The sequence below is a fragment of the Rhinatrema bivittatum genome, chromosome 5 (genome assembly GCF_901001135.1).
Source record: "Rhinatrema bivittatum chromosome 5, aRhiBiv1.1, whole genome shotgun sequence".
NCBI lineage: Eukaryota > Metazoa > Chordata > Amphibia > Gymnophiona > Rhinatrematidae > Rhinatrema > Rhinatrema bivittatum.
In genome coordinates this window covers 176,145,853-176,169,264 of record NC_042619.1, presented here as the reverse complement: position 1 = coordinate 176,169,264, position 23,412 = coordinate 176,145,853, and the positions used below count along the sequence as shown (strand labels likewise).

General features: G+C 43.3%; 1 protein-coding gene across 1 annotated transcript in view; it reads left to right on the top strand.

The window, feature by feature from the left end:
• Window positions 1-23,412, top strand: part of MYCBP2 (MYC binding protein 2) — a 1,075,853-nt gene that overhangs the window by 774,654 nt on the left and 277,787 nt on the right. The window contains 4 exon segments of the mRNA XM_029603038.1: window positions 782-2,428; window positions 4,290-4,459; window positions 17,945-18,189; window positions 20,191-20,355. Of these exon segments, the coding sequence (XP_029458898.1) occupies window positions 782-2,428; window positions 4,290-4,459; window positions 17,945-18,189; window positions 20,191-20,355 (2,227 nt within the window).

Here is a 23,412-nt window from a genome sequence, read left to right as displayed (position 1 = left end):
TTACAGGGTTTTTACATACTGGAACAAAATAAAATAAATGGCCAATTGAATTAGCTGATTTAAGCTTTCCTAAATGAAGAATCGATGCACCATGTGGACATAAAGTCCTAATAAAACAGTTACAGTAAATGATAATTTAACAGAACTGAAATCCATATTCATTGTGAGTTTTGTCTCCATGTATCAGAAGTGCTGCTTACATTACTTAGTAAACATGTTTTCAAACTATAAGTACATTATAGAGTCATGAGACACCTCTTTTGCAAACTTTGGCATAGTAGCATGTTTTGTAACATTTTTCTGAATGGTGGTATTAGAATAATCTAGTATGAAAGAATATGATAGAATGTTAGAGGATAACCTTCAGTTGTTTTAACTTGATATGTACACATACACAGGGGTCAGTGATGAACTTTTACAGTAAGCTTTTCTGTGTTTTAGGCAAAATGGATGTAGAATTAAGTATGATACCTAAAGATTCAGATAATGTTACCATACATAGGTAATTTCTAATGCAGGGTATGTTTATTAATTGAAAGCTTAGTTTCTTTTTTAAATAGGTCTATATTCTCGCATGATTAATTTATAAGTAGTATATATACTGGATAAAAATAGTTGTTGATATTTGAATGTTTTATTTTAGAAGGAAAAAAGTTGGTTTTCTCAAATATTTATCAATAGCAGAAATATGTGTGTATTCAGTTATTTACCAATTTGTGTTACCGAGTGCTGACATTTATTACATCTAATGATATTTATTTCTGTGAAATGGATCATGTAGGTGACAGAGGAAATTTCACAGTGGCTGCCAGACCATCTTCTCCAGCAGGAAAATTAGATATGCCCTCTAAACACAGAGCAGAGACTAGATCACCCAAACTCGATGGACGAGTGAGCAGAGCTGCTACTGACCAGAAGAAACCAAGAAACTCCGAAGGCTTATCTGCTAGTGAATCCCTTATGCTGAAGTCTGATGCTGCAAAGCTGAGGTCAGACTCTCACAGTAGGTCATTGTCCCCAAATCATAATACTCTTCAGACACTTAAATCTGATGGGAAAGCATCATCCAGTTTCAGAGCAGAATCTCCTGGACCAGGGTCACGATCATCCTCTCCAAAGCCAAAAACACTGCCACCAGGTAGATCTAATTTGCCTGGTGCCAGCTCTCCACGATCAGCATCTCCACATGAAAAGAATCTACCTCAAAAACTGTCAGCACCTGCAAAGACCAAGCTTGACCCACCTCGTGAGCGATCTAAGTCAGATTCCTATACATTAGACCCAGAAACTCTTCGCAAGAAGAAATTACCCCTATCAGAACCACTGAGGGGACGTTCCACTTCACCCAAACCAAAAATTCTACCAAAAGATGCCAAACCTACTGAAAATAGAGCTCCTTCTCCCCACGTAGTGCAGGAGAACCTTCACAGTGAAGTTGTTGAAGTATGCACTTCAAGTACCTTAAAGACTGATAGTATTACAGACAGCACATGTGAAGAGACAACAGAATTTAAAAGTATGGATGATAGTTTCTCCAAAGTTCATTTTAGTATAGGAAAAGCTCCACTGAAAGAAGAACAAGATATGCGATCATCTCCAAAAGTGAGCCGTAAGAGTGCCAGCAGACACACCCGACCCAAAAAAGAAAAAGCTGGCTTTCTTTTCAAAGGAGATGGAACAAGGACTATTGAGCCAGCTAAGCAAGCAATGTCCCCTTCTGTGGCAGAATGTGCTAGATCTGTCTTTGCTTCCTTCTTATGGCATGAAGGCATAGTTCATGATGCTATGGCTTGTTCTTCTTTTCTTAAATTTAATCCAGAACTTTCCAAAGAACATGCTCCAATAAGAAACAGCCTTAACAACCAGCAACCTACTGAGGAAAAGGAAATAAAGCTAAAAAATAGGCATTCCCTAGAAATATCATCTGCACTTAATATGTTTAATATTGCTCCTCATGGACCAGACATATCAAAAATGGGCAGTATTAACAAAAACAAAGTTTTGTCTATGCTTAAAGAGCCACCTTTGCCTGAGAAATGTGAAGATGGAAAAACTGAAAACATATCATTTGAATTGTCCAGCCATCATACACTGAAGACCAGGTCTCCTCTACCTTTAACGTTACAGCATTTAGTAGCATTTTGGGAAGACATTTCCTTGGCAACTATCAAAGCAGCTTCCCAAAACATGATTTTCCCAAGCCCTGGTTCTTGTGCAGTATTAAAAAAGAAAGAAAGTGATAAAGATAGCAAGAAGTCAAAAAAAGAAAAAAAGAAAAAGGAAAAGGCTGAGTCTAGACCAAGAGGGAATCTCTTTGGTGAAATGGCTCAGCTTGCTGTGGGAGGACCAGAGAAAGATACCATCTGTGAGTTGTGTGGCGAATCGCATCCTTACCCGGTGACATATCATATGCGGCAAGCTCATCCAGGTAAGATTAAATCTTCAAATAAGGGAGAGAATAGTGTTCCACTTGAAATTACTCTATACCATTTGATCACATTCTGTGATCAAAACTCACAATTGAAAAACCATCAATATTATGAGATTTTTAATGTCAATAGGTTCTGGAGTCAGTTATACAATAGTAAAATTGCATCATAAAAGGCTGTTAAGTGGGTTGGCAAACTACAGAAAATAGGTAGCTATTAGGTGAAAAAATGTCGAATCATACATTTTAGTGTATACCAGTGATAGCTCAGTTGTTGGAACATGTTCTAATAATGTATTATGTATCTAAGTAAAAGTTATTTAAAACATCAGTACTAACAAAATTATTTGGAAAGTTCTGTTGGATATTTATTTATTTACACTAATTTCTAGCCCACAATGTTACCAAATTTTGTTCATGGCAGATAATATCCCTTACTCCTGGTATATATTTACATTTTTACTTTTTCTACTTAAGCCCTCCCCCTATGAAACCAAGTAAACTAGTTTAGAACTTCATGCAAACAATACACAAGATACATGTATAGCATGAATATTACATAAACAGCTAAAGAATGAGCTTGAAGGGAGAAAATAGTGTGCATGACTCTGTTAGTTGCATATTTTTTATTGCACAAGGTATACAAATATAAACTGTACATTATTTAGAGCAAAAAAAAAGAGACCTAGGAATAAGTTCAAAAGAGGACTCAATAGAACCAACAATTGACAAGCTGATAATTTGAATAGTGTTTTTTAAATGCCTGTTAAAAATAGCAACTACAATATCCTAATCTCCTTCTTCCAGGTTCCCTTCCACCAGTTTGATAATAGTCATTTCAGCTATAACAAGGGCATCCAACTCTGTTTGCCAAGAGCCACAAATAGGCCTGGATTTCAAGATATCCATAATGAATATGCAAGAGATACATTTGCATACAGTAGCGACAGTGCATGCAAATCAGTCTCTTGCATATTCATGGTAAATTTGCTGAAAACCAGTGCTGTTTGTGGCTCTTGAGAGCCAGAATTTGAAACCTGGGAATTATAAAGTCCTGCTCTTGTCTTAAAGTGGTCCATGTTTAGCCTCTGTGAGGCTCTGCTAGATAGTCGGATACATTTATCCAGCTAACTTAGCCCATATATTCAGTGGCATGGTTGTGCCACTGAATATATATACACTATTTTAAAATTAGCTGGATAAGTTTACCCAGTTAACTTTGACAGATCTACGAGCTGACCAGAGTTAGCTGAAAAAGTTATCTGGATATTGGATAAAAATGTTCCACTGCTGAAAAAGCCCCCAAACTCCCACCTTCAAACCAACTTTTGCTCACATTAAAACCAAACTGAGACAAATCATTTTCTCTGTTTTCTTCCCCCACTCCCTATTCATATTTCCTTTCACTCATCACATCCATGTCTCATTCAGTCTCAGCGCTAAAGATTTTTAAATAATTTTTTAATATTTTACAGTTGCTGTCCATCTATATAGTCTTGTTGGTTTATACATTAGCGATAGAAATGCAGTGTATGGGGCAGTACCTGAACGTAATCCGATTTGAAGTGTCAAAAAGCGGAATATAAATCAAATGCATAAAAATAAAAAGATCAACTTTTTATGAAGTTTCTCTGTTTTCAAGAACAAAAGGTATACTTTTTCACTACAGAGATTTTAAATATTCATTTTTATTTTGGGAAAATGTTTTGTTACATTTTTTTATTATTATTATTATTATTGGGGCTCCCTACTTCAAAATAAATAAACAGTGGAAAAAAATTTTTGTTATTCAGATATGAGCTTTTGATCCTAGTAAATCAGAAGTGTTTCCCTTACTTGTGGTGTTTTTCCTCTTTTCAAGGTTGTGGGCGGTATGCTGGGGGCCAGGGTTATAACAGCATTGGACACTTTTGTGGAGGATGGGCAGGCAACTGTGGCGATGGTGGAGTAGGAGGAAGCACCTGGTACTTGGTATGTGATAGCTGCAGAGAAAAGTTTCTCCGTGAGAAGCATGCAGCAGCAAGGGAAAAGGTATCAATATATGTTGGGAATTTGTTCCAAAGTGTTAATAGAATTCTTCTGTTGTAAGAAATGTAACTGATGATATAATAGCACTTGCCTTCGTGTTTGTCTTATGCAGTAAGGTCTATAACTTACAAATATAACAAATGGTTTTAGTGCTTAAGTAAAGTTAACCTGCTATATATGACTGAAAGGGTTTTTATTTCAGTAACTATCTTATTTGCTGTAATTGAGAACATAAGTGTCACAGTAATCATAATCTTTACTGTTGAGGACTTGCAGACTACAGCTGTGAGTTTTGCAGAGAGTCAGAACACAGCAGGAATGTTTTCCTATCTTAAAGAAGTCAGCCAAAGGTGCCGCTGCAGTATACATCCTCACAAAGTACCCAGTATGTGCACATTTCTACTAAGTCCATTATTTATTTATTTAATAATAATTTCCGCAGCATCCAAATGCAATTGATCTATGCGGATAACAATAAATCCAACCATAAGCACATAAAATAACAAATACACAACAGAAACATAAAGAACAAGTTAAAAACAGCACTAAAAATAGGGGTAGATTTTAAAAGAAGCGTGCGTGGCCTACCTGTGCGCGCGCTACCCGGCGTGCACATGTACGCCCAATTTTTTAGCAGGCGTGCACTGCCTTCCCCCGTTCCCTCCCAGGCCGCTCCAAAATCGGAACGGCCTGGAAGGGAACTTCCCTTCCCCCTAACCTGACCTTCCCACCCCTTCCCCTAACCTTTCCTCCCCCTAGCCCTACTCTAACACCCCCCCACCCCAATTTTTAATTTAACGTTTGCGCCTGCTGGCCAACTGACGAAGTGCGATCCCAAGCACAGCGGCAAATGGCCACTGTGCATGGAGCCTCTGATCCCTGCCCCCGGACCGCCCCTTTGGTAAAGCCCCGGGACTTACACGTGTCCAGGGGCTTTATGCGCGTCGCCGGGCCTTTTGAAAATAGGCCCGGCGCGCGTAAGCCCTCCGGATTTACGCGCGTATCCTTTTTAAAATCCGGCCCACAACACATAAATCAAATAGCGTACACATTTTAAAAAAAGATAGCTTTAAGCTGTTTCCTGAATAACTTATAATCCTTGTATACTCTTAATTCAGGAGGCAACTTGTTCCAAAACACTGGTCCAACTTGGAAAAAAGATCTAGTCTGCTGTGTCTTACAATTCCTAACTGAAGGAGACTATGACCTTTACAATGTAAAGGCCTTACTGGAATATAACACTCAATACTGTTAGCCAGAGGGTGATCCTCACAATGTAATGCTTGCTTTAAAAATTAGACCAGTTCCATGATTTGACTCAGACCTTTAGTAAGAACTGATGGATAATTATAAAATCATTCGGACAAAACATTAGAGACCATCTAGTATACATTGCCAGGTGGTATATGGTATGTATGTTTTTGTTCAAACTACAAGAGGAATATATATCTATCCCTTTGCGTCAGAGACTTTCCGTACCTGGAAAGAAGGTTCATGATTTTATTAATTTTAGGGGTTTAAATGTAAATATAACGTATATAAGACAGTCATTACAGATTCCCATAAGTTCATGGCAGTAGCTAAGTAAGTTTGTTATAAGTGTTTTGTACATAGTGTCCCTCCCATCCATTTCTAAGCAATGCGCATGTGACAAAAATGCTTTCAAAGTCATTTAATAAATTTAGACAAATATTTGTATTTAATGTAGATATCAAAAGTTTTGATTTTTACTGTACTGAGAAATAGCATAATTATTCATCAGTCAGAGTTGTTTCTTCCAAATGTTGCTTTTATTTTTCGTCTAAGCAGGATGAATGAGCCATGACTTGTGAGTGACATCCAGCAGCACAGAGCTGCCTGCCTCTCAGCTAGTAAAGCTTTCGCTCTACTGAGCATATGCAGGAATTCCAGCATGGGCTTTGTCTTATCGGTCTCTTTTTGCCCGAGCACCTGCAAGGACATAAATCTCTAATTCTCTCTTCGTTTTTATAAAATCTTAATGGAGCCGATATAATAAGTGGCACTAAGCATACTGTGGCTTTTTACTCATATTTTAGTATGGGTTTTTCGGCACCAACCTTGCCCAGGTATGTAATAATGTCTTTAGCGCCGAAAAAACCCACGGCAAGCTTAATGTGTGAGCATGCAAATTACATGGTAGGTAATAATCTGAAATGGGCCTAGTTAGCTATTGCCCTGAAATGCAACGAGGCATGCTAGTGGGGAGGATGACTAGCATGTCTTCTTTTACTGTGAGAAGAGGAGTGGCCCCCCCCCCCCAGCACAAATGTGCAGGTGTTGCCGATAACGGGCACCTGGCTGGGAGGCCCCTCCCCCTGTGGACACTTACCAGGTTGGTGGAGTGATTGCTATCGGTGCTGGGATCCGTCATGGCGGCTGCAGGGAGGGTCAGGGTTGCCTATAACGTCGCGTCACTGCTATGATGCACTGTCCCCTTGTTGGCCGTGCACCAAGCACGATAATGTCATTGTGACGCGACTGCACTGGGCCATCCGATTGGCATGGGGACGTTGCATGGTGACGGGTAGGGAGGGAACTGGCAGGAGATTTAAAGTCCTTTCGGCAACCTCCCCATTTCCTTTTCTTTGGTGGCCCCAATGCGATCTTTCTGCTGTGCTGTGGTGGGCATTGTTTTTAGCCTTACTATTGGCTGCTGTTTCACTGCGCATTGCTGCTAGGGGATTTATGTAAAAAAAAAAAAAAAAAATCATTAAACCATTGGCCTGGTAAATTATTGGCCTTGCTATTACACTCTTCAGCGTCCCACAACTTGTGCAGCTGGCACTACAAGGCCTGGAGTACCAGAAATAGCATCGATAGAGCTGCATGTTCTTGGTGGGATGGTCCCTGGCAGTTTCTTGACCCAGGTTGGCGGATCAACACAGATGATAGGAAGGGATCAGCGTAGTCCTCCGTCAAGGTTCACGGGGTCCCCAGTTGGGCATCAATTCTAGATCACTTATGGCTTATCATTTGTCTAATAATGGCTGTGGGAGCTGCTCCAGAACATTATCTTTAGACAATCTAGTTTTCATTCATTGGGATCCCAATGGAACTATGAACCAAAGGTTGGTTCTGTATCACTCCCGGTAAGTTTCCAGATACCTCAAGGTATACGTGCTGGATCCAGACCTCCTCCTTGGAGGTCCTGGTGGAGGAGCAAGAGATTTGCACATTATGATAGGGTAGCCCAGATATTCCCCAGTAGATACAACCAGGAGGATCGTAGGTCACCACATCGACAACATGACTGATAGGCATCCAGTCAGGCATGTCTACTATGATGTGCCCCAATCACTGTATACAGAGCATTGTTACTTGCCTTGTACTCGCTATATGCCACTCCATCTTTACAGCTATTCTTCTCATTGAAGGCGGAGATATCCCCCTAGATGTAGAATAGGAGTAATGGGCTGTGAGTGTTGCTGTTCCTGCGAGTGAGGGCACAGGTGGGAACATAAGGAAAGGGAAAGGGTGTACACACTAGGACAGGAAAGGGCAGTAAGAACAAATGTAGTGGCGGTTAGTCATCCACAGCTCGGAGGTGCTACCTCTGGGCAGAAGCAGTCAAGTGAACCTGGGAAACAGTTGACAACAGGGAACTCAGCACCAGTGGCAGCTGCAATGCAGGGTGAGTCCAATGACATGAGCAAGCGTACACATAAAGGGAATAAGGAAAGGGGAAAGTGCATGCGCAGGTTCCTCAGATGTTCGTTACATTCGGCATCCAGTACTTCATCGCATAGCTCATCTTTGACTTCCGGTGTGTCTAGATCCTCCTTGGTCACTGCAGTGGTCGATGGCTCTGCACCAGGGAGAGGTGCAGGAGGCACCAGAGTCGAACACGAATTGTGGGAGGCTGTTCCAAGATCGATACATCAACGTATTCGACATCAGCATTATATCAATATTTTCAGGTTGCTGGAAGGGCATAGGAGGAGAAGTCAAACTCAGAGAGAGAGGAAGCATGAAGTGGAAACAAACAGACCTTCACAGAAGGAAATCGTAAATTGGGTGAGAGCCTTTGCTTGGATGGCCTCTGTGTTTGCCTCTGCAGACCCCTCCATGGTTCAACCTTTATTGGGCTATTTGGACTCAATTCTGGATGTCTATAAAAAGTACAATGGGTTTGCATAGCTCAACTACGATGACGTCTTCAGAGAGAGGATGGCGGGCAAGAGTTCAGCCTGGCTCACCCTGTCTCCATAAGCGGTAAAGGTAGATGAATATAATGAATACAATTGAATATATCACAACAGAATGCCTTCTTCTAGTCCATCCCTCAGTCCTTCATCATGGGGATCGTATTGAAACTCCCCAATTCCTGAGGTCACCTACATTTTTTCAGGCAGGCAATCATTCTGCCCATCAAACTCTTCCATTTGGCCTTAGCAGCTGATTCTGGCCTAGGCAATCTAGGATTCCTACTCCACTACAAAAAAAACAAAAAAACAAACAAGCAAAAAGAGAAACCTCAGCATTGGAACCTCTTCAACCTGGACTTCATCAGAGCCTACAGTCGCACAATTTACGATGAGCTTTCCTGCCTCCTCTGAGAACATTAACTCTTAAATGTTCTTTAACTCTGCTCCCTATACTACATGACAGCTCGCCAGGCCCTAACTGTTTTCTGCAGCGAATTAAACAGCCATCTACGTACTTCCGCATTTGCACTTATATCTCTGCCACTTGTAATGCGGCCTCAAACATAGATGAACTCCAAAAAATTTTTTATCCATGCTTGACCACTCACATCCCTTGGTCAACAGTAAAAAAAAAAAAAAAAAAAAAAAAAAAAAAGGGATTAACTTAATACATAAATAAATAGCAGCAGTAGATTGCACCCAAATAGCTGTTTACTTCCGTACGCATACCGAGGGACTCACCCCTGTGTTCCCTGCGACTTCAATAAAATCACAGCGTCTGCAAGAATTACAAACACAGACTCTAAGAACTTTGTTCGGAGGTACGCTGCATATAATTCTTCAAGCACTCACGTTGATCATACTTGCCCTTCTGACCTCCAGTATTCCCTGCAGATGATGTGATCAGACTTATCCTTCTGATTTCCAGTATCCTCTACAAAAACAGAATAGTCGTGATTCACACTGAATCCAACTCCGAAGTTCTCTGTAAACAAAACAGATAGTCCGGTTCTTGGACCCTCTACGAAGATGCAGTTCAAATACTTGATCGTGCTCACCGGGTATCCTCTCACTTCAATCTCCTTATCTGCCCGGAATTCAAGATTCCAGAACGGACAAACTCAACATCTTTCCCATCCCCACAACGTGGAACGGAATACAAAAGTTTCAAGAATTATTCTCACTAAGACATCTCACTAAAGTGAAGCGCTTTGCAACACTGTACGATAGAAGCATTGGAGATCCTTTCTTCAAATTCTCTGAGCTCACTCAGACCCCAGACACCTTTGTCATCCATGTGGTCACAAAACACTTTTTATGTGTTCCCTCCAACACCAATCATCTCTCAAATTCCAGGAATGCTTAGGTGACTAGAGGGATCTGCCATACTCGCCAAAAAAAAACAAAAACAACCCAGTGAGTCTTTTCCTCATCGAGCCAGCATGGCCATCGTATCCGAGGTACTCTTCTTTATGGCGGCTTTCCATCCGCAATCAAAGTTTTTCCTGGACGCCAGCTCACTGCTTCTTCCCTAACACAAGAAAGCATCCTCTCCTCCCTGCACCTTGAGCAGGGGGATTGATGAGCTCGCTTATGATCGTTTTTCTCCTATCCTCATGGAAACTATCCAACACATTGAAGTACATGGATATTTATCCCGCTACACTCCTGAGTATTTGTCAACAGGGGTAACCCCCTTCACGGATCACCAAGCAGACTTTTGTCCTACCTCTATCTGCAATACTGACGGAACATTGTGACTCCTCGCTACAAGTTCCTATAGCCACCATGACAGCTTATCCCCTTCATCGATATGCAGGACCTATTTCATCTTATTCCTGGGTATGCAGTTCCATGTGGGTATATTGCACCTACATCTACCTCTGCAAAACCGCTGATACCATGAAACATCTACAGATCATTGAAGAGATAATGCTTTTCATACTGAGCACCTCTAAACACGGAATCACCTTCGATCCCTCCCATGGAAGGTGCTTTCCCGGTCACTTGACTTCTGCAGAGACACTAAGGGAGTTGCAAGTTTGCTTCTCTACCCTCTTTATCTTCGATTTCGCCTCGACAAGATGACCTTTGGCACTTGCCCGACATGTCCACTAAAGATACTTTCCAGTTTTTGTGCTTTTTTTTCTTCATTAACCAGGCCGTCACCTTGCCCACATTCCACCCAAGACTTCTTGCAGTGGACATTGAGACAAAGGCTACATACCTTTGATTACAAACGTGCTCAGCCATACTACAGAAGGTACACTCTATCATCAGTCGACCCTCACAGCTGTTTGTTTTCCTCAATCCAGATGAGCATGTACATCCAGAGACGAAAACAACTTTATCCACATGGATATTGACTTATATCCCTTTTCAACTATAATAGAAGGTCGCACACCTTATTTACGAGCCAAGGGACACATCATGGCCATGAAAGGGCAACCTCGATTGCCTCTCTCGCTCTTCAACAAGTGCCTCTTCTGGACATCTGTGAAGCGGCGACTTGGTCATCACTACACATTATTCCACATCCCACCAGTGTTTGCATAACTCAGACGGTAGAGGATTCTCTGCGATGGTCTATCCTACAGAAGCGCAAAATTCCAATCAAATACAGTCTTCATAGGAACTGTCCGCCACTATTATCGTATTGAGCAAAAAAAAAAAAAAAGTTTTTCATGACACGTACTAGCTGCTCAATACATCAGCTGGGGACTCCCATACAGCATGGCTAATTCATGCTGCTTATCTACGTGAAAAGAGCAAGTTTGCTTACCGTAAACAGTTTTCCGTAGATAGCAGATGAATTAGCCATGCTGACCCGCCCACCTCCCCAAACAGTTCTAGCACACCTACCTTGCTTTGATACTGACTGAGGAGCCTGAGGTAATCCTGGCAATATACAGGAGGGAAGGGAGTACCTAGCTAAAAGTCTTTACTAGACGTTGAGAGCTCCGCCACCTAGGAGCACGGAGGACATACCCATACAGCATGGCTAATTCATCTACTATCTACGGAAAACACCGTTTACGGTAAGCAAACTTGCTCTTCTCAAAACTGATTTACTTCCTAGAGTTCTTCAAAATGTTGATACATTGCTTCTACACAGTATTTTGATGACAAGAGCTTCCAGCCTTCATACTGTCTGTATCAGAAGGAAACAAAACTGAAGGAATTTTTCCTTCATTCTCCCCAGCAAATCCAGTGTTGCTCGGGATACTTTTGGTATGATCAGTCTACAGATCTCATGTATGGTTTTCCACCGATACTGCTGAGGGCCCTAAAAATGTAAAATGTTATCAGAGATGAGACCCTCCTATTCCTCATAGCACCAGCATGGTCCATAAATGTATGATTCGCATATTTGTTACAGTGGACATTCAATTCTTCTCAGATCAGAGCCATCACTATTGTCTTATGAAGAAGGATGTCTGTTTTCATCCTAATCTCTCCTTTCTTATCTTGACAGAGTAGATGTTAAGCACTCATAGAAACATAGAAATGATGGCAGAAGAAGACCAAATGGGCCCATCTAGTCTGCCCAGCAAGCTACGCACTTTATCCTTTTTTTTTTTTTTTTAATCTTTTTCTATCACCCACCTGTTACTATTGGCTTCCCGTACCCTCCAGCCCTAATTCCCCTCCACCCCACCACCAATGTAGAGAGCAGTGCCGGATCTGCATCCAAGTGAACATCCAGCTCAATTAGGGGTAGCAACCACTGCAACAAGCAGGCCACGCCCCTGCCCCATACTCTTACCCACCCCTGTTTTTTTGGGGGGTTTTTTTGGAGATGGCAGCCCTCCATCCTTCCGCTCCGTGAAGGTGGAACACCAACCACTGGCAACCCGCTCCATGAATGCCTCTGTGGCTACTGCCGCTCCGTGCAGTGTTTTGCTGCCTTTTTATTCACGTCCTCTAGACTTGATGGACCCACAGTGTTTATCCCACGCCCCTTTGAAGTCCTTCACAGTTTTAGACTTCACCACTTCCTCCGGAAGGGCATTCCAGGCATCCACCACCCTTTCCGTGAAGAAATACTTCCTGACATTGGTTCTTAGTCTTCCTCCCTGGAGCCTCAGCTCGTGACCTCTGGTTCTGCTGATTTTTTTCTGATGGAAAAGGTTTGTCGTAGTCTTTGGATCATTAAAGTTTTTCAAGTATCTGAAAGTCTGACTCATATCACCCCTGCTCCTCCTTTCCTCCAGGGAGTACATATTTAGATTCTTCAATCTCTCCTCGTATGTCATCCGATGAAGACCCTCCACCTTCCTGGTCGCCCTTCTCTGTACCGCTTCCATCTTGTCTTTGTCTCTTTGTAGATACGGTCTCCAGAACTGAACACACTACTCCAGGTGAGGCCTCACCAAGGACCTGTACAAGGGGATAATCACCTCCCTTTTCTTACTCGATATTCCTCTCTCTATGCAGCCCAGCATTCTTCTGGCTTTTGCTATCGCCTTGTCGCATTGTTTCGCAGACTTCATATCATTAGACACTATCACCCCAAGGTCTCTCTCCTGCTCCATGCACATCAGCCTTTCCCCCCCCCCCCCCCCCCCCATCGAATACAGTTCATTCGGATTTCCACTCCCCATATGCATGACTTTGCACTTCTTGGCATTGAATCTCAGCTGCCATATCTTCGACCACTCTTCCAGCTTCCTTAAATCCCGTCTCATTCTCTCCACTCCTTCCGGCGTGTCCACTCTGTTGCAGATCTTAGTGTCATCCGCAAAAAGACAAACCTTACCTTCTATCCCATCCGCAATATCGCTCACAAAGATATTGAACAGGACCAGTCCCAACACAGATCCTTGCGGCACACCACTTAAAACCGCTCTCTCTTCAGAGAAAGTTCCATTTACCATCACACATTGTCTTCTGTCCGTCAACCAGTTTGCAATCCAGGTCACCACCTCGGCACTCACTCCTAAGCTTCTCGTTTTATTCACCAGTCTCCTGTGCGGAACCGTATCAAAAGCTTTGCTGAAATCCAAGTAGATGACATCGAGCGCTCTTCCTTGATCCAATTCCTTGGTTACCCAGTCAAAAAAGTCAATCAGATTTGTCTGACAGGATCTTCCCCTGGTGAATCCATGCTGCCTCTTGTCCATCAATTCTTCCGACTGTAGATAGTTCACTATTCTCTCTTTCAACAGTGACTCCATTACTTTTCCCACCACCAAAGTGAGCCACCACCACCACCCAATCAGCAAAATCTCTCTGCCTAAAGAGCTTGAAGTCATTGTGTCATCATAATAATTTGGATCTGTTTTTTTTTTTGGGGGGGGTTAACTATTTTAAATTTTGTCATAGTACTTACACAGGCGAAGAGAGAATTTGAAATGAAGTTGGCCGTAGAGGCAAAAACTCATAATAAAAACTTTTTAAAATATATCCGAAGCAAGAAACCTGTGAGGGAGTCGATTGGACCATTAGATGACCGAGGGGTTAAAGGGGCTCTTAGGGAAGATAAGGCCATTGCAGAAAGACTAAATGAATTCTTTGCTTCTGTGTTTACTAATGAGACTGTTGGGGAGATACCAGTTCTGGAGATTGTTTTCAAGGGTGATGTGTCAGATGAACTGAACCAAATCACTGTGAACCTGGAAGATGTAGTAGGCCAGATTAACAAACTAAAGAGTAGTAAATCACCTGATCCGGATGGTATGCATCCTAGGGTACTGAAGGAACTAAAAAATGAAATTTCAGAACTATTAGTTAACATTTGTAACCTATCAATAAAACCATCCATTGTACCTGAAGACTGGAGAGTGGCCAATGTAACCCTAATATTTAAAAAGGGCTCCAGGGGTGATCCGGGAAATTATAGACCAGTGAGCCTGACTTCAGTGTTGAGAAAAATAGTGTAAACTCTTCTAAAGATCAAAATCACAGATGATATAGAAAGACATGGTTCAATGGAACAAAGTCAACATCGATTTACCCAAAGAAGGTCTTGCCTCACAAATCTGTTTCATTTTTTTGAAGGGGTTAATAAACGTGGATAACTGTGAACCGGTAGATGTAGTGTATTTGGATTTTCGGAAGGTGTTTGACAAAGTCCCTCATGAGAGGCTTCTAAGGAAACTAAAAAGACATGGGATAGGAGGCAATGTCCTTTCATGGATTACCAACTGGTTAAAAGACAGGAAACATAGAGTAGGATTAAATGGTCAATTTTCTCAGTGGAAAAGGGTAAACAGTGGAGAGCCTCAGGGATCTGTCTTGGACCGGTGCTTTTCAATATATTTATAAATGATCTGGAAAGGAATACAACGAGTGAGGTTATCAAATTTGCGGATGATACAAAATTATTCAGAGTAGTTAAAACAAGCGGTTTGTGATACATTGCAGGAGGACCTGCGAGAGTGGAAGATTGGGCATCCAAATGGCAGATGAAATTTAATGTGGACAAGTGCAAGGTGTTGCATATAGGGAAAAATAACCCTTGCCTGTAGTTACACGGTTAGGTTCCATATTGGAAGCTACCATCCAGGAAAAAGATCTTGGCATCATAGTGGATATTATATTGAAATCATAGGATAAGTGTGCTGCAGCAGTCAAAAAAGCAAACAGAATGTTAGGAATTATTAGGAAGGGAATGGTGAATAAAATGGAAAATGTCATAATGCCTCTGTATCGCTCCATAGTGAGACCGCACCTTGAGTACTGTGTACAGTTCTGGTCACTGCATCTCAAAAAAGATATAGTTGCGCTGGAGAAGGTTCAGAGAAGGGCAACCAAAATGATAAAGGGGATGGAACAGCTCCCCTATGAGGAAAGGCTGAAGAGGTTAGGGCTGTTCAACTTGGAGAAGAGATGGCTGAGGGGGGATATGATAGAAGTCTTTAAAAACATGAGAGGTCTTGAACGAGTAGATGTGAATCAGTTATTTACACTTTCGGATAATAGGACGACTAGGGAGCACTCCATGAAGTTTGCAAGTAGCACATTTAAGACTAATCAAAGAACATTCTTTTTCACTCAACACACACTTAAACTCTGGAATTTGTTACCAGAGGATGTGGTTAGTGCATTTAGTGTAGCTGGGTTTAAAAAAGGTTTGGATAAGTTCTTGGAGGAGAAGTCCATTAACTGCTATTAATCAATTTGACTTAGGAAATGGCCTCAGCTATTACTGGCATCAGTAGCATGGGATGTTCTTAGTGTTTGGGTAATTGCCAGGTTCTTGTGGCCTGGTTTGGCCTCTGTTGGAAACAGGATGCAGGGCTTGTTGGACCCTTGGTCTGACCCAGCATGGCAATTTCTTATCTTCTTATGTTCTGGAGCTGTTCACATGCAAAAGTCAAGAAGTTACTGAACTACCTCCTCACTTTCTCTTTTCAGTTTTGCTGTCTCATTGGTCTGGGTTCTTCACAGTGTCATTGTACTTTACCATATGCAAATTAATGGTAACTTATTCTCCATTCATCCCTTAGTATCCAAACTCATGAAAGATTTGTTTCATACTAAACATTCAGTTGTAATACCACCTGAACCATGAAACCTAGACCTGCTACAAACAGAACTCATAAAGCCACTGCTCCATTCATTGCAGTTGGTTTCACTTATCTTTCATACTTGCAGTATTATATTACTAGTAGCAGTCACGTCAGCCAAAATTAGCGGTCTTCTGGCCTTGATTCATTATCACCATTATTTATAATTTTTTTCTACAATAGATTAGTGCCCCCCTCCCTTACTCTGTTTCTACCAAAGGAAGGATCACACTTTTGTTATATTAATCAGTCCATCGTGTTACTCACATTTTTGCAGGCTTCTCAACACTTTGTTACCTTTGATTTCTATCAGGCTAGTCTTTTCTGGTGTCCAAAGGTACATGACCCACTGGCTAGCAGTCTGCATCACACGCTGCTATTCTTTAGCAGGCTTAATGATTACAGATAGCGCCAAAGTTCAACAAATCAGAGCTAGGGCTACATCAGTGGCTTTTTAATGAATAGTGCCATTTGAAGATGTATACAAAACACACCTTTGCATCCTATGACTGTCTGGACGATCTCTCAAGGAGTGACAGTAAATTCGGCCAAGCATTTTTGTGAAACTTGTTCACCTGGTAGTCTACTCTTCACTTTGGGGTCTGACTTGCTTATTCAGTAAACGCTCTGCTGCAACTCTCTGCTTATGTCATGTTAATTCGGTCTGCTTGTTGACGGAAATAGCAAATATGCTTACCATAAACAGAGTTTTCTATAGATAGGGTGAATTAACCATGCTAAATACCCACCCACTTCCCGGAGAGTTGAATACCTGGCTAGCAGGTCGATACAGTAAAGTGTGCTCCGTCGGAGCGCGCTGTCAGCCTGCTCTGGACGCGTGTTTTCCCTTACCCCTTATTCAGTAAGGGGAGGAAAACACGCGGCCCACCCGCGGCACCTAATAGCGCCCTCAACATGCAAATGCATGTTGATGGCCCTATTAGGTATGCGCGCGGGATCCAGTAAGTAAAATGTGCAGCCAAGCCGCACATTTTACTCTAAGAAATTAGCGCCGACCCAAAGGTCGGCGCTAATTTCTTCCAGCGCCAGGAAAGTGCACAGAAAAGCAGTAAAAACTGCTTTTCTGTGCACCCTCTGACTTAATATCATAGCGATATTAAGTCGGAGGTCCCCAAAAGTAAAAAAAAGTAAAAAAAAAAAAAAAAAAAAAATTTTTGAATTCGGCCCGCGGCTGTCGGGCCGAAAAGCGGACGCTCAATTTTGCCGGTGTCCGGTTTCCGAGCCCGTGGCTGTCAGCGGGCTCGAGAACCGACGCCGGCAAAATTGAGCGTCGGCTGTCAAACCCGCTGACAGCCGCCGCTCCAGGCCAAAAGGAGGCACTAGGGACGCGCTAGTGTCCCTAGCGCCTCCTTTTCCTCGTTTGCACCGCGTCGCCTAATTTGCATACTGGATCACTCGCACCGGCCAAGGGCCGGTGCGTGCGCCGGGAGAGCGGGCGTTTGTCCGCTCTCCCGCGGTTTTACAGTATCGGGCTGTAGGTTAGCTCAACAATCGACTAAGGAGACTGACGAGACAATGCCGACATGGGAATTCCCACACTTGCTTAGTAGGGCAAAAGCTCTACTAGCTACAAGAGAGGTGTGTTCGTCACTGCCGGATGATGTCATCCACGTGTCATGGCTGCTAATTCCTGCTACCTACGAAAAACATGTTTTAAACAAACTTGCTCTTTACAGTTTTACTTTTCAAACATCCAGACGTATGTTGGATGAACTGAAACTAGAACATTTCTTTTAAACTTAATATGGCCAAATAACTTGCTTGTATTGCATTCTTTTGTTCTTTTCTAGGTGAAACAATCTAGAAGAAAGCCAATGCAGGTTAAGACACCGAGGGCCTTGCCCACCATGGAGGCTCATCAAGTGATTAAAGCAAATGCACTGTTCCTGCTGTCTTTGAGCAGTGCTGCTGAGCCAAGCATTCTCTGCTACAATCCTGCAAAATCATTCCAGTCACAGCTTCCTAGTGTTAAGGAGGGTATTTCTGAGGATATGACTATTAAAATGCCTTGTCTCTATCTGCAAACATTAGCAAGGTAATGTAAGCTACAAGTACTAAATATTATTTAGTATTCAAAATCAAATCATGCATCTGCACTTGATCTTTTCGTTGGGGGAACATATAAAATTGGAGATCAAATAGCTTTAAATTGCTGTATGTTTAACTCAACACAATTACAATATACATGAGATACTCACATAGTTCAAGAAAGTAGAGTAAATAGTTTGGATGTAGAATTTTAGTGACCGAGGTAGGCAAATGGTTCTGATAATTGCAGAGAGTTTAGAAAGTACAGCGGTAGAAAGAACCAGCCACTGCATGTTGACATGTTTTAAGATGTGGGTAAGGATAAAACTTGAGTAGCCTCATGCTTGTAAGCCATATTGTTAGTAAAATATAAGTGAGAGTAACTGCATAGAGATTTGAGACTTTTTTTATGGTTTGCCTTTTTTTTTGTGGCCTATCCATAATATATCAGACTTGCAGAGTGTCAGTGATCGCGGATGTTCCGCAGCCTGCCGATAGATGGCGCTATAATATTTATTTATTTATTTTTATTTATTTGAAATCTTTGATATACCGTCGTTAAGGTAATTCACCATCACAACGATTTACAAAAAGGCACAAATAGTATTAAAAGTTGATTGGTATAGATTAGTGAACGGTAATATGATTTTTATAATATAAAAAGCTATGTGTTGGTTTTACTTATATGTTGGTTGAAAAAACTTCTTTATAAAAATTTAACACTCTAATATGTATTAGGAGATAGGAAAGAAAAATTTAAAAAACTGACTGCTTGGTGCTTACTTATGCGCTCATTTGTTTTCTTCGTTCTCCTTATAAAAAACCTGTTTAAAAAGCCAGGTTTTTAGAATTACTTTGAAAAGTTTAAAGCTTCTCTGCTGTCTAATTTCGAGTGGCATTGAGTTTCCCAGCCCGCCAATAGATGGCACAGGCGGCACAAACACGGCACAGGTAGGAAGGACAGCTGCCATCGCGGGAGAGGCAGAGAATATAGCAGAGGAGACCCTGGCAAGCAGCGAACGGAGCGCATCCCGCGGCACACGCTCCGCGGTGAGGAGGAAGGCCCACTGCACTGTTCGCGGCGAAAAGAGAAGGCCTCTGTGTGCCGTGATCGGTGCGCCCGGGCATTCCTCTTCGACACCCCGGGCCTTCATCTTCGCCGTGAACAGCGCGGGTCCCGCAGCTTGCCAGTGAGAGATAATGTTTGTCGGGGAGGGTGAGAGAGAGCAGGAGGGTGTGAAACAGAGCATGGGGGGGGATGCCGGTGAGAGAGAATGTGTATGTGAGAGAGGGGGGTGACAGAGAGCATGGTTGGAATGAGGGGGGTGGGGAGGGTGTGAGAGCATGGGAGGTAAGAAAGGATGGGTGGACCCGCGCCATGCCGTGGCAGAGAATGTGTGTCGGGGAGGGTGAGAGAGCAGGAGTGTATGAGAGAGAGCATGTGGGGGGATGCCTGGTGAGAGGGAATGTGTATGTGAGAGAAGGGGATGACAGAGAGCATGGTTGGTCAGAGGGGTTGGGGAGGGTGTGAGAGAGAGCATGGGAGGTAAGAGAGGGTGGGTGGGGGGATGCTTGAGTGTGGGTTTCAGAGAGAGGAAGCCTGTATGAGGGGAGGGGAATGCCGGTGAGAGAGAATGTGTGTGTGTGAGAGAAGAGAGGGGGTGTTGGGGGAGTGCGAGAGACAGCTTGATTGGTAAAAGGAGGAGTGCGTGGGATGCTTGACTGTGGGTTTCAGAGAGGGAGCCTATATGAGGGGATGTGTGTGTGTGCCAGAGAGTGAGGGAAGCCTTATGAGGGTGTGTGTATGTGGAAGGGACACTCTTACAGTGAATTTCTAGGGAAATTCGGCTCAAAACAAGAGCAGATGTGCCAATAAAAAGGCTCGCCGCCCTGGCGTAGAACAGGTACAGTTGCTAGTTTAGATATACAATTGCTGAACAATTGGTTATGCAGATTGTCACAAGGAAGTGGTTTAAATAATATAAATGTCATATGTGATCTCATTCAGGCATCATGAGAATTTTGTTGGCTATCAAGATGACAACCTCTTCCAGGATGAGATGAGATACTTGCGTTCAACATCTGTACCTGCACCTTACATATCAGTCACTCCTGATGCATGTCCAAATGTCTTTGAGGAGCCAGAGAGTAACATGAAGTCTATGCCACCAAGGTATGGCAAGAAGTTCAGTGCATTAAACAACCAATATGGCCTTGTTAAGTATTTGTAGAATATACAGTGGAAGCAGATTTTGTAATTGAGTAAATATGCCACTAACTTAAAATAGTTCTTTTTCAAGGCCTACAGCCTTGAGCTATAATTGGAAAGGTGGTATAAAAATGTAAAATAAAAAATGTAAATACTAAATACAGTTCTTGCAGTTTGTGTATTTTGCCAAATCCAAATGCTTTACTTTGATCACAAGTTTTGTTTCACTGAAAAGCAAAGTATTTTATTTCAGGACTTTTATATACCGATGTTTGTTATTTGTAGCTATTTGTTATTACCAAAAGAACTTGTTCTTGAACACACTAAAAAATGTTTTAACATGAGCATTGTTAAACAAAATTGCCATCATGCCTTTAATGGGCAAACCAAACATTGATAAATAGTGGATTAAAATATTCAGCATAAGAATCTAAAACATTTAGCCAGAAACTACTTTTACTGGTACAATCTTAGAGGCTATAGAGAAAGTAACTTTTAAATTATCTTTTCTTGATATTGCGGGTTTGCTTCCAGGTGATCGAGACTCAGTCTTTGGAGCTTATCGGGTAGCAATTTCGGGAGCCTGTGGCCAATTCATGGGCTCTTCATGATAGAGAGCAAGTCTCCTCTTTGTGGGTGAATAACTAAGAAAGTGTCTCAGTTTAAAAGATGTTCATTGTTTGAGATTGTATAATGTGTGTTAGCATAGTACAGGGGTGGTCAGCTGGCACATCTCATGAGTTGTATGTGGCTCTTTTGAGCAATCGTCCTCCACAGCAATCTTCCCCTTTTCAACAGCTGACTTAGGCCTGCATGAGCTTATCTCCTTCATGCTGTTTTCTCCCACTCCATTCAAAGCACTCATTCTACAGATCTGTCGGGCTGCCCAGTAAGCTGGTTAGGTAAGTCATGTAGCCCCCACAGAATCTCCCCGCTTGATCTTACCTTTTCTCCGCAGTGGCAGGAGCTCATTGGGCATGCTCCCTTAGACCCTTCTCTTCAGCTGCGGCAGTGGGAAACACACTGGTTGCATCCCCTTACATCTGCTGTGACTTTCTAAGCAGGAGGCAACTAACAAACCTCCCGCCAATGCCTCAAGGACCCCTACTGCTCCCCTCTGCCAATGGACTGTAGCAAAATAAATAAATAAATAAAATTTCCTGTACATACCCAGATCAGTCCAGACCATGGGTTATGCACTCCCACTAGCAGATGGAGGCAGAGAACAAAACTTTGAGGCACTGCTATATACCAAGTGTGCCACCTGCAGCTCCTCAGTATTTCTCTATATCCAGCAGATGATGGTGCATACCTGCAGCTCTGAGCTGAGTTTGGATTTCTTGCTCCTCGGGGTGCCAAGTTGTGTTTTCTGGACCATCCCTCGAGTAGAGCCGGGCGAACGGGGGGGTTGGATATCCCCGGCAGTGCTAGCCCGTGTGTTCCGGGACTCCTGAGAGCCAGGGGACTGGCTCCCTCAGCGACCTGAAGGCTCCCTCTCCATGACCGTGGGTTCAGGGAAGTATCTCTGTTGGGGAAACTTAATTTTTTCTGCTTCCATTAAGTTTTGTTGAAAAAAAAAAAAGTTCTTTTTTTCTTCTGTCCCACGGCTCCCCAGGTGAATCAGTCTGCTCAGTGGGGCTGGGCCAGACATGCCCCGATTTCGATTTCCTGAAAAGGGGAGAGCTAGTAGCCTTTAGTGGAGCCTTCCCCAGATGGTGAAGGGCCTCCTAGTAAGTGTCTCCGTGGTGGTCCTGGGTCTATTTTTGGCGTGGTGGCCATTTTGTTTTTTCATTTTCAGCTTCCACGAGGCTCCCTGATGGTGCTGGGGCAAATTTTTGCTAGCGATTTTTTGGGGAAACAGTCCCCCAAGGCAGCACTTGATTCCTCCCGGAGAGAGTGCCCTTGGGCCCCTTATGGAGTGGTGCAATGGCAGAGAAGCCACTGGTGGAACCCTGTAAGGCTTTTGTGGGCTATGGTCTGCCTATTTGAACACCCTCTCACTTTGCACTACTTGTGCTGTGGGAGGGGAGGGGTTCTAAGCCTTGGAAGGCCGCACGCGGAACGGGCGCCAGAACTGGGTCCAAAGGTAGGGCTTTGGCACCCACTGCTCTCCCCCTGCGTGAAAAGATTCCCAGGATGATCCTCCTCCGCTGTCTCCCGTGGTGCGGGAACCGAGACCGGAGGACTTGAGGGATGCGGAGTCGGACTCCAGCAGTGATGAACCTAGCCCGGGCAGTTTTTCGCTGGAATTTGTGCTCCTAATGCATAAGGTATTCCTGGCAAGGAAGTTTGCGAAGCGCAGATCCCTGGAGGGGAGTGTGGGGGCCCCGAAGCGTTCCCCATCTAAGAGCAGACAATTGTACTTCCCGCGCTGCCTTGGTGTGAGAAGATTTGGATGGCTCAGACGACCCGTTGGGGGAAGAGGTTCCCCCTCCCCCAGGTGACCCCGCTGACGATCAGGGGGAGGTTCCCCTGGACTTGGATGCGGGCGATGGCGACCACTGTCAGATGGACCCTGGCCCGGAAGGCGACGTTTCCCATGTAGTCCGGTTGTTCAAGATGGAGGACTGCCCTTTGTTCTCCAGGTGCTGGAGGAACTGGGGGTGAAACGCTCTCTGGAGGAATCCGACAGTGACGGCATGAACCCGGTCCTGGATGGCCTCCTGGAGCCACCTAGCGCCTTTCCCATCCTGAAGAAGATTCAGAAGCTCATCAGTCATGAGTGGGAGTCCCCGGACACAGGCCTTAAGGTCAGCCGGGCAATTGCAAATGCATAGATAGATTTGGACCAGCTGTTGAAATCTCTGGGAGAATCCATAGGCAATAAGTTGCCGAAAGATAGGAAGCCCTTTAAGAAGTCCTTCATTCCACAGACCCGGTTACGGGACCCCGAAAATACAGATCAGGGAGTATTCCTTCTTCTAGTGCCAGGCAGTCTACTTCTCATCCACAGTCCTTTCGCAGCGCTGGCCAGCCTACAAAAGGAGGCTTCAGGCAGGGAGCTGGAACCTGTAAACCTGC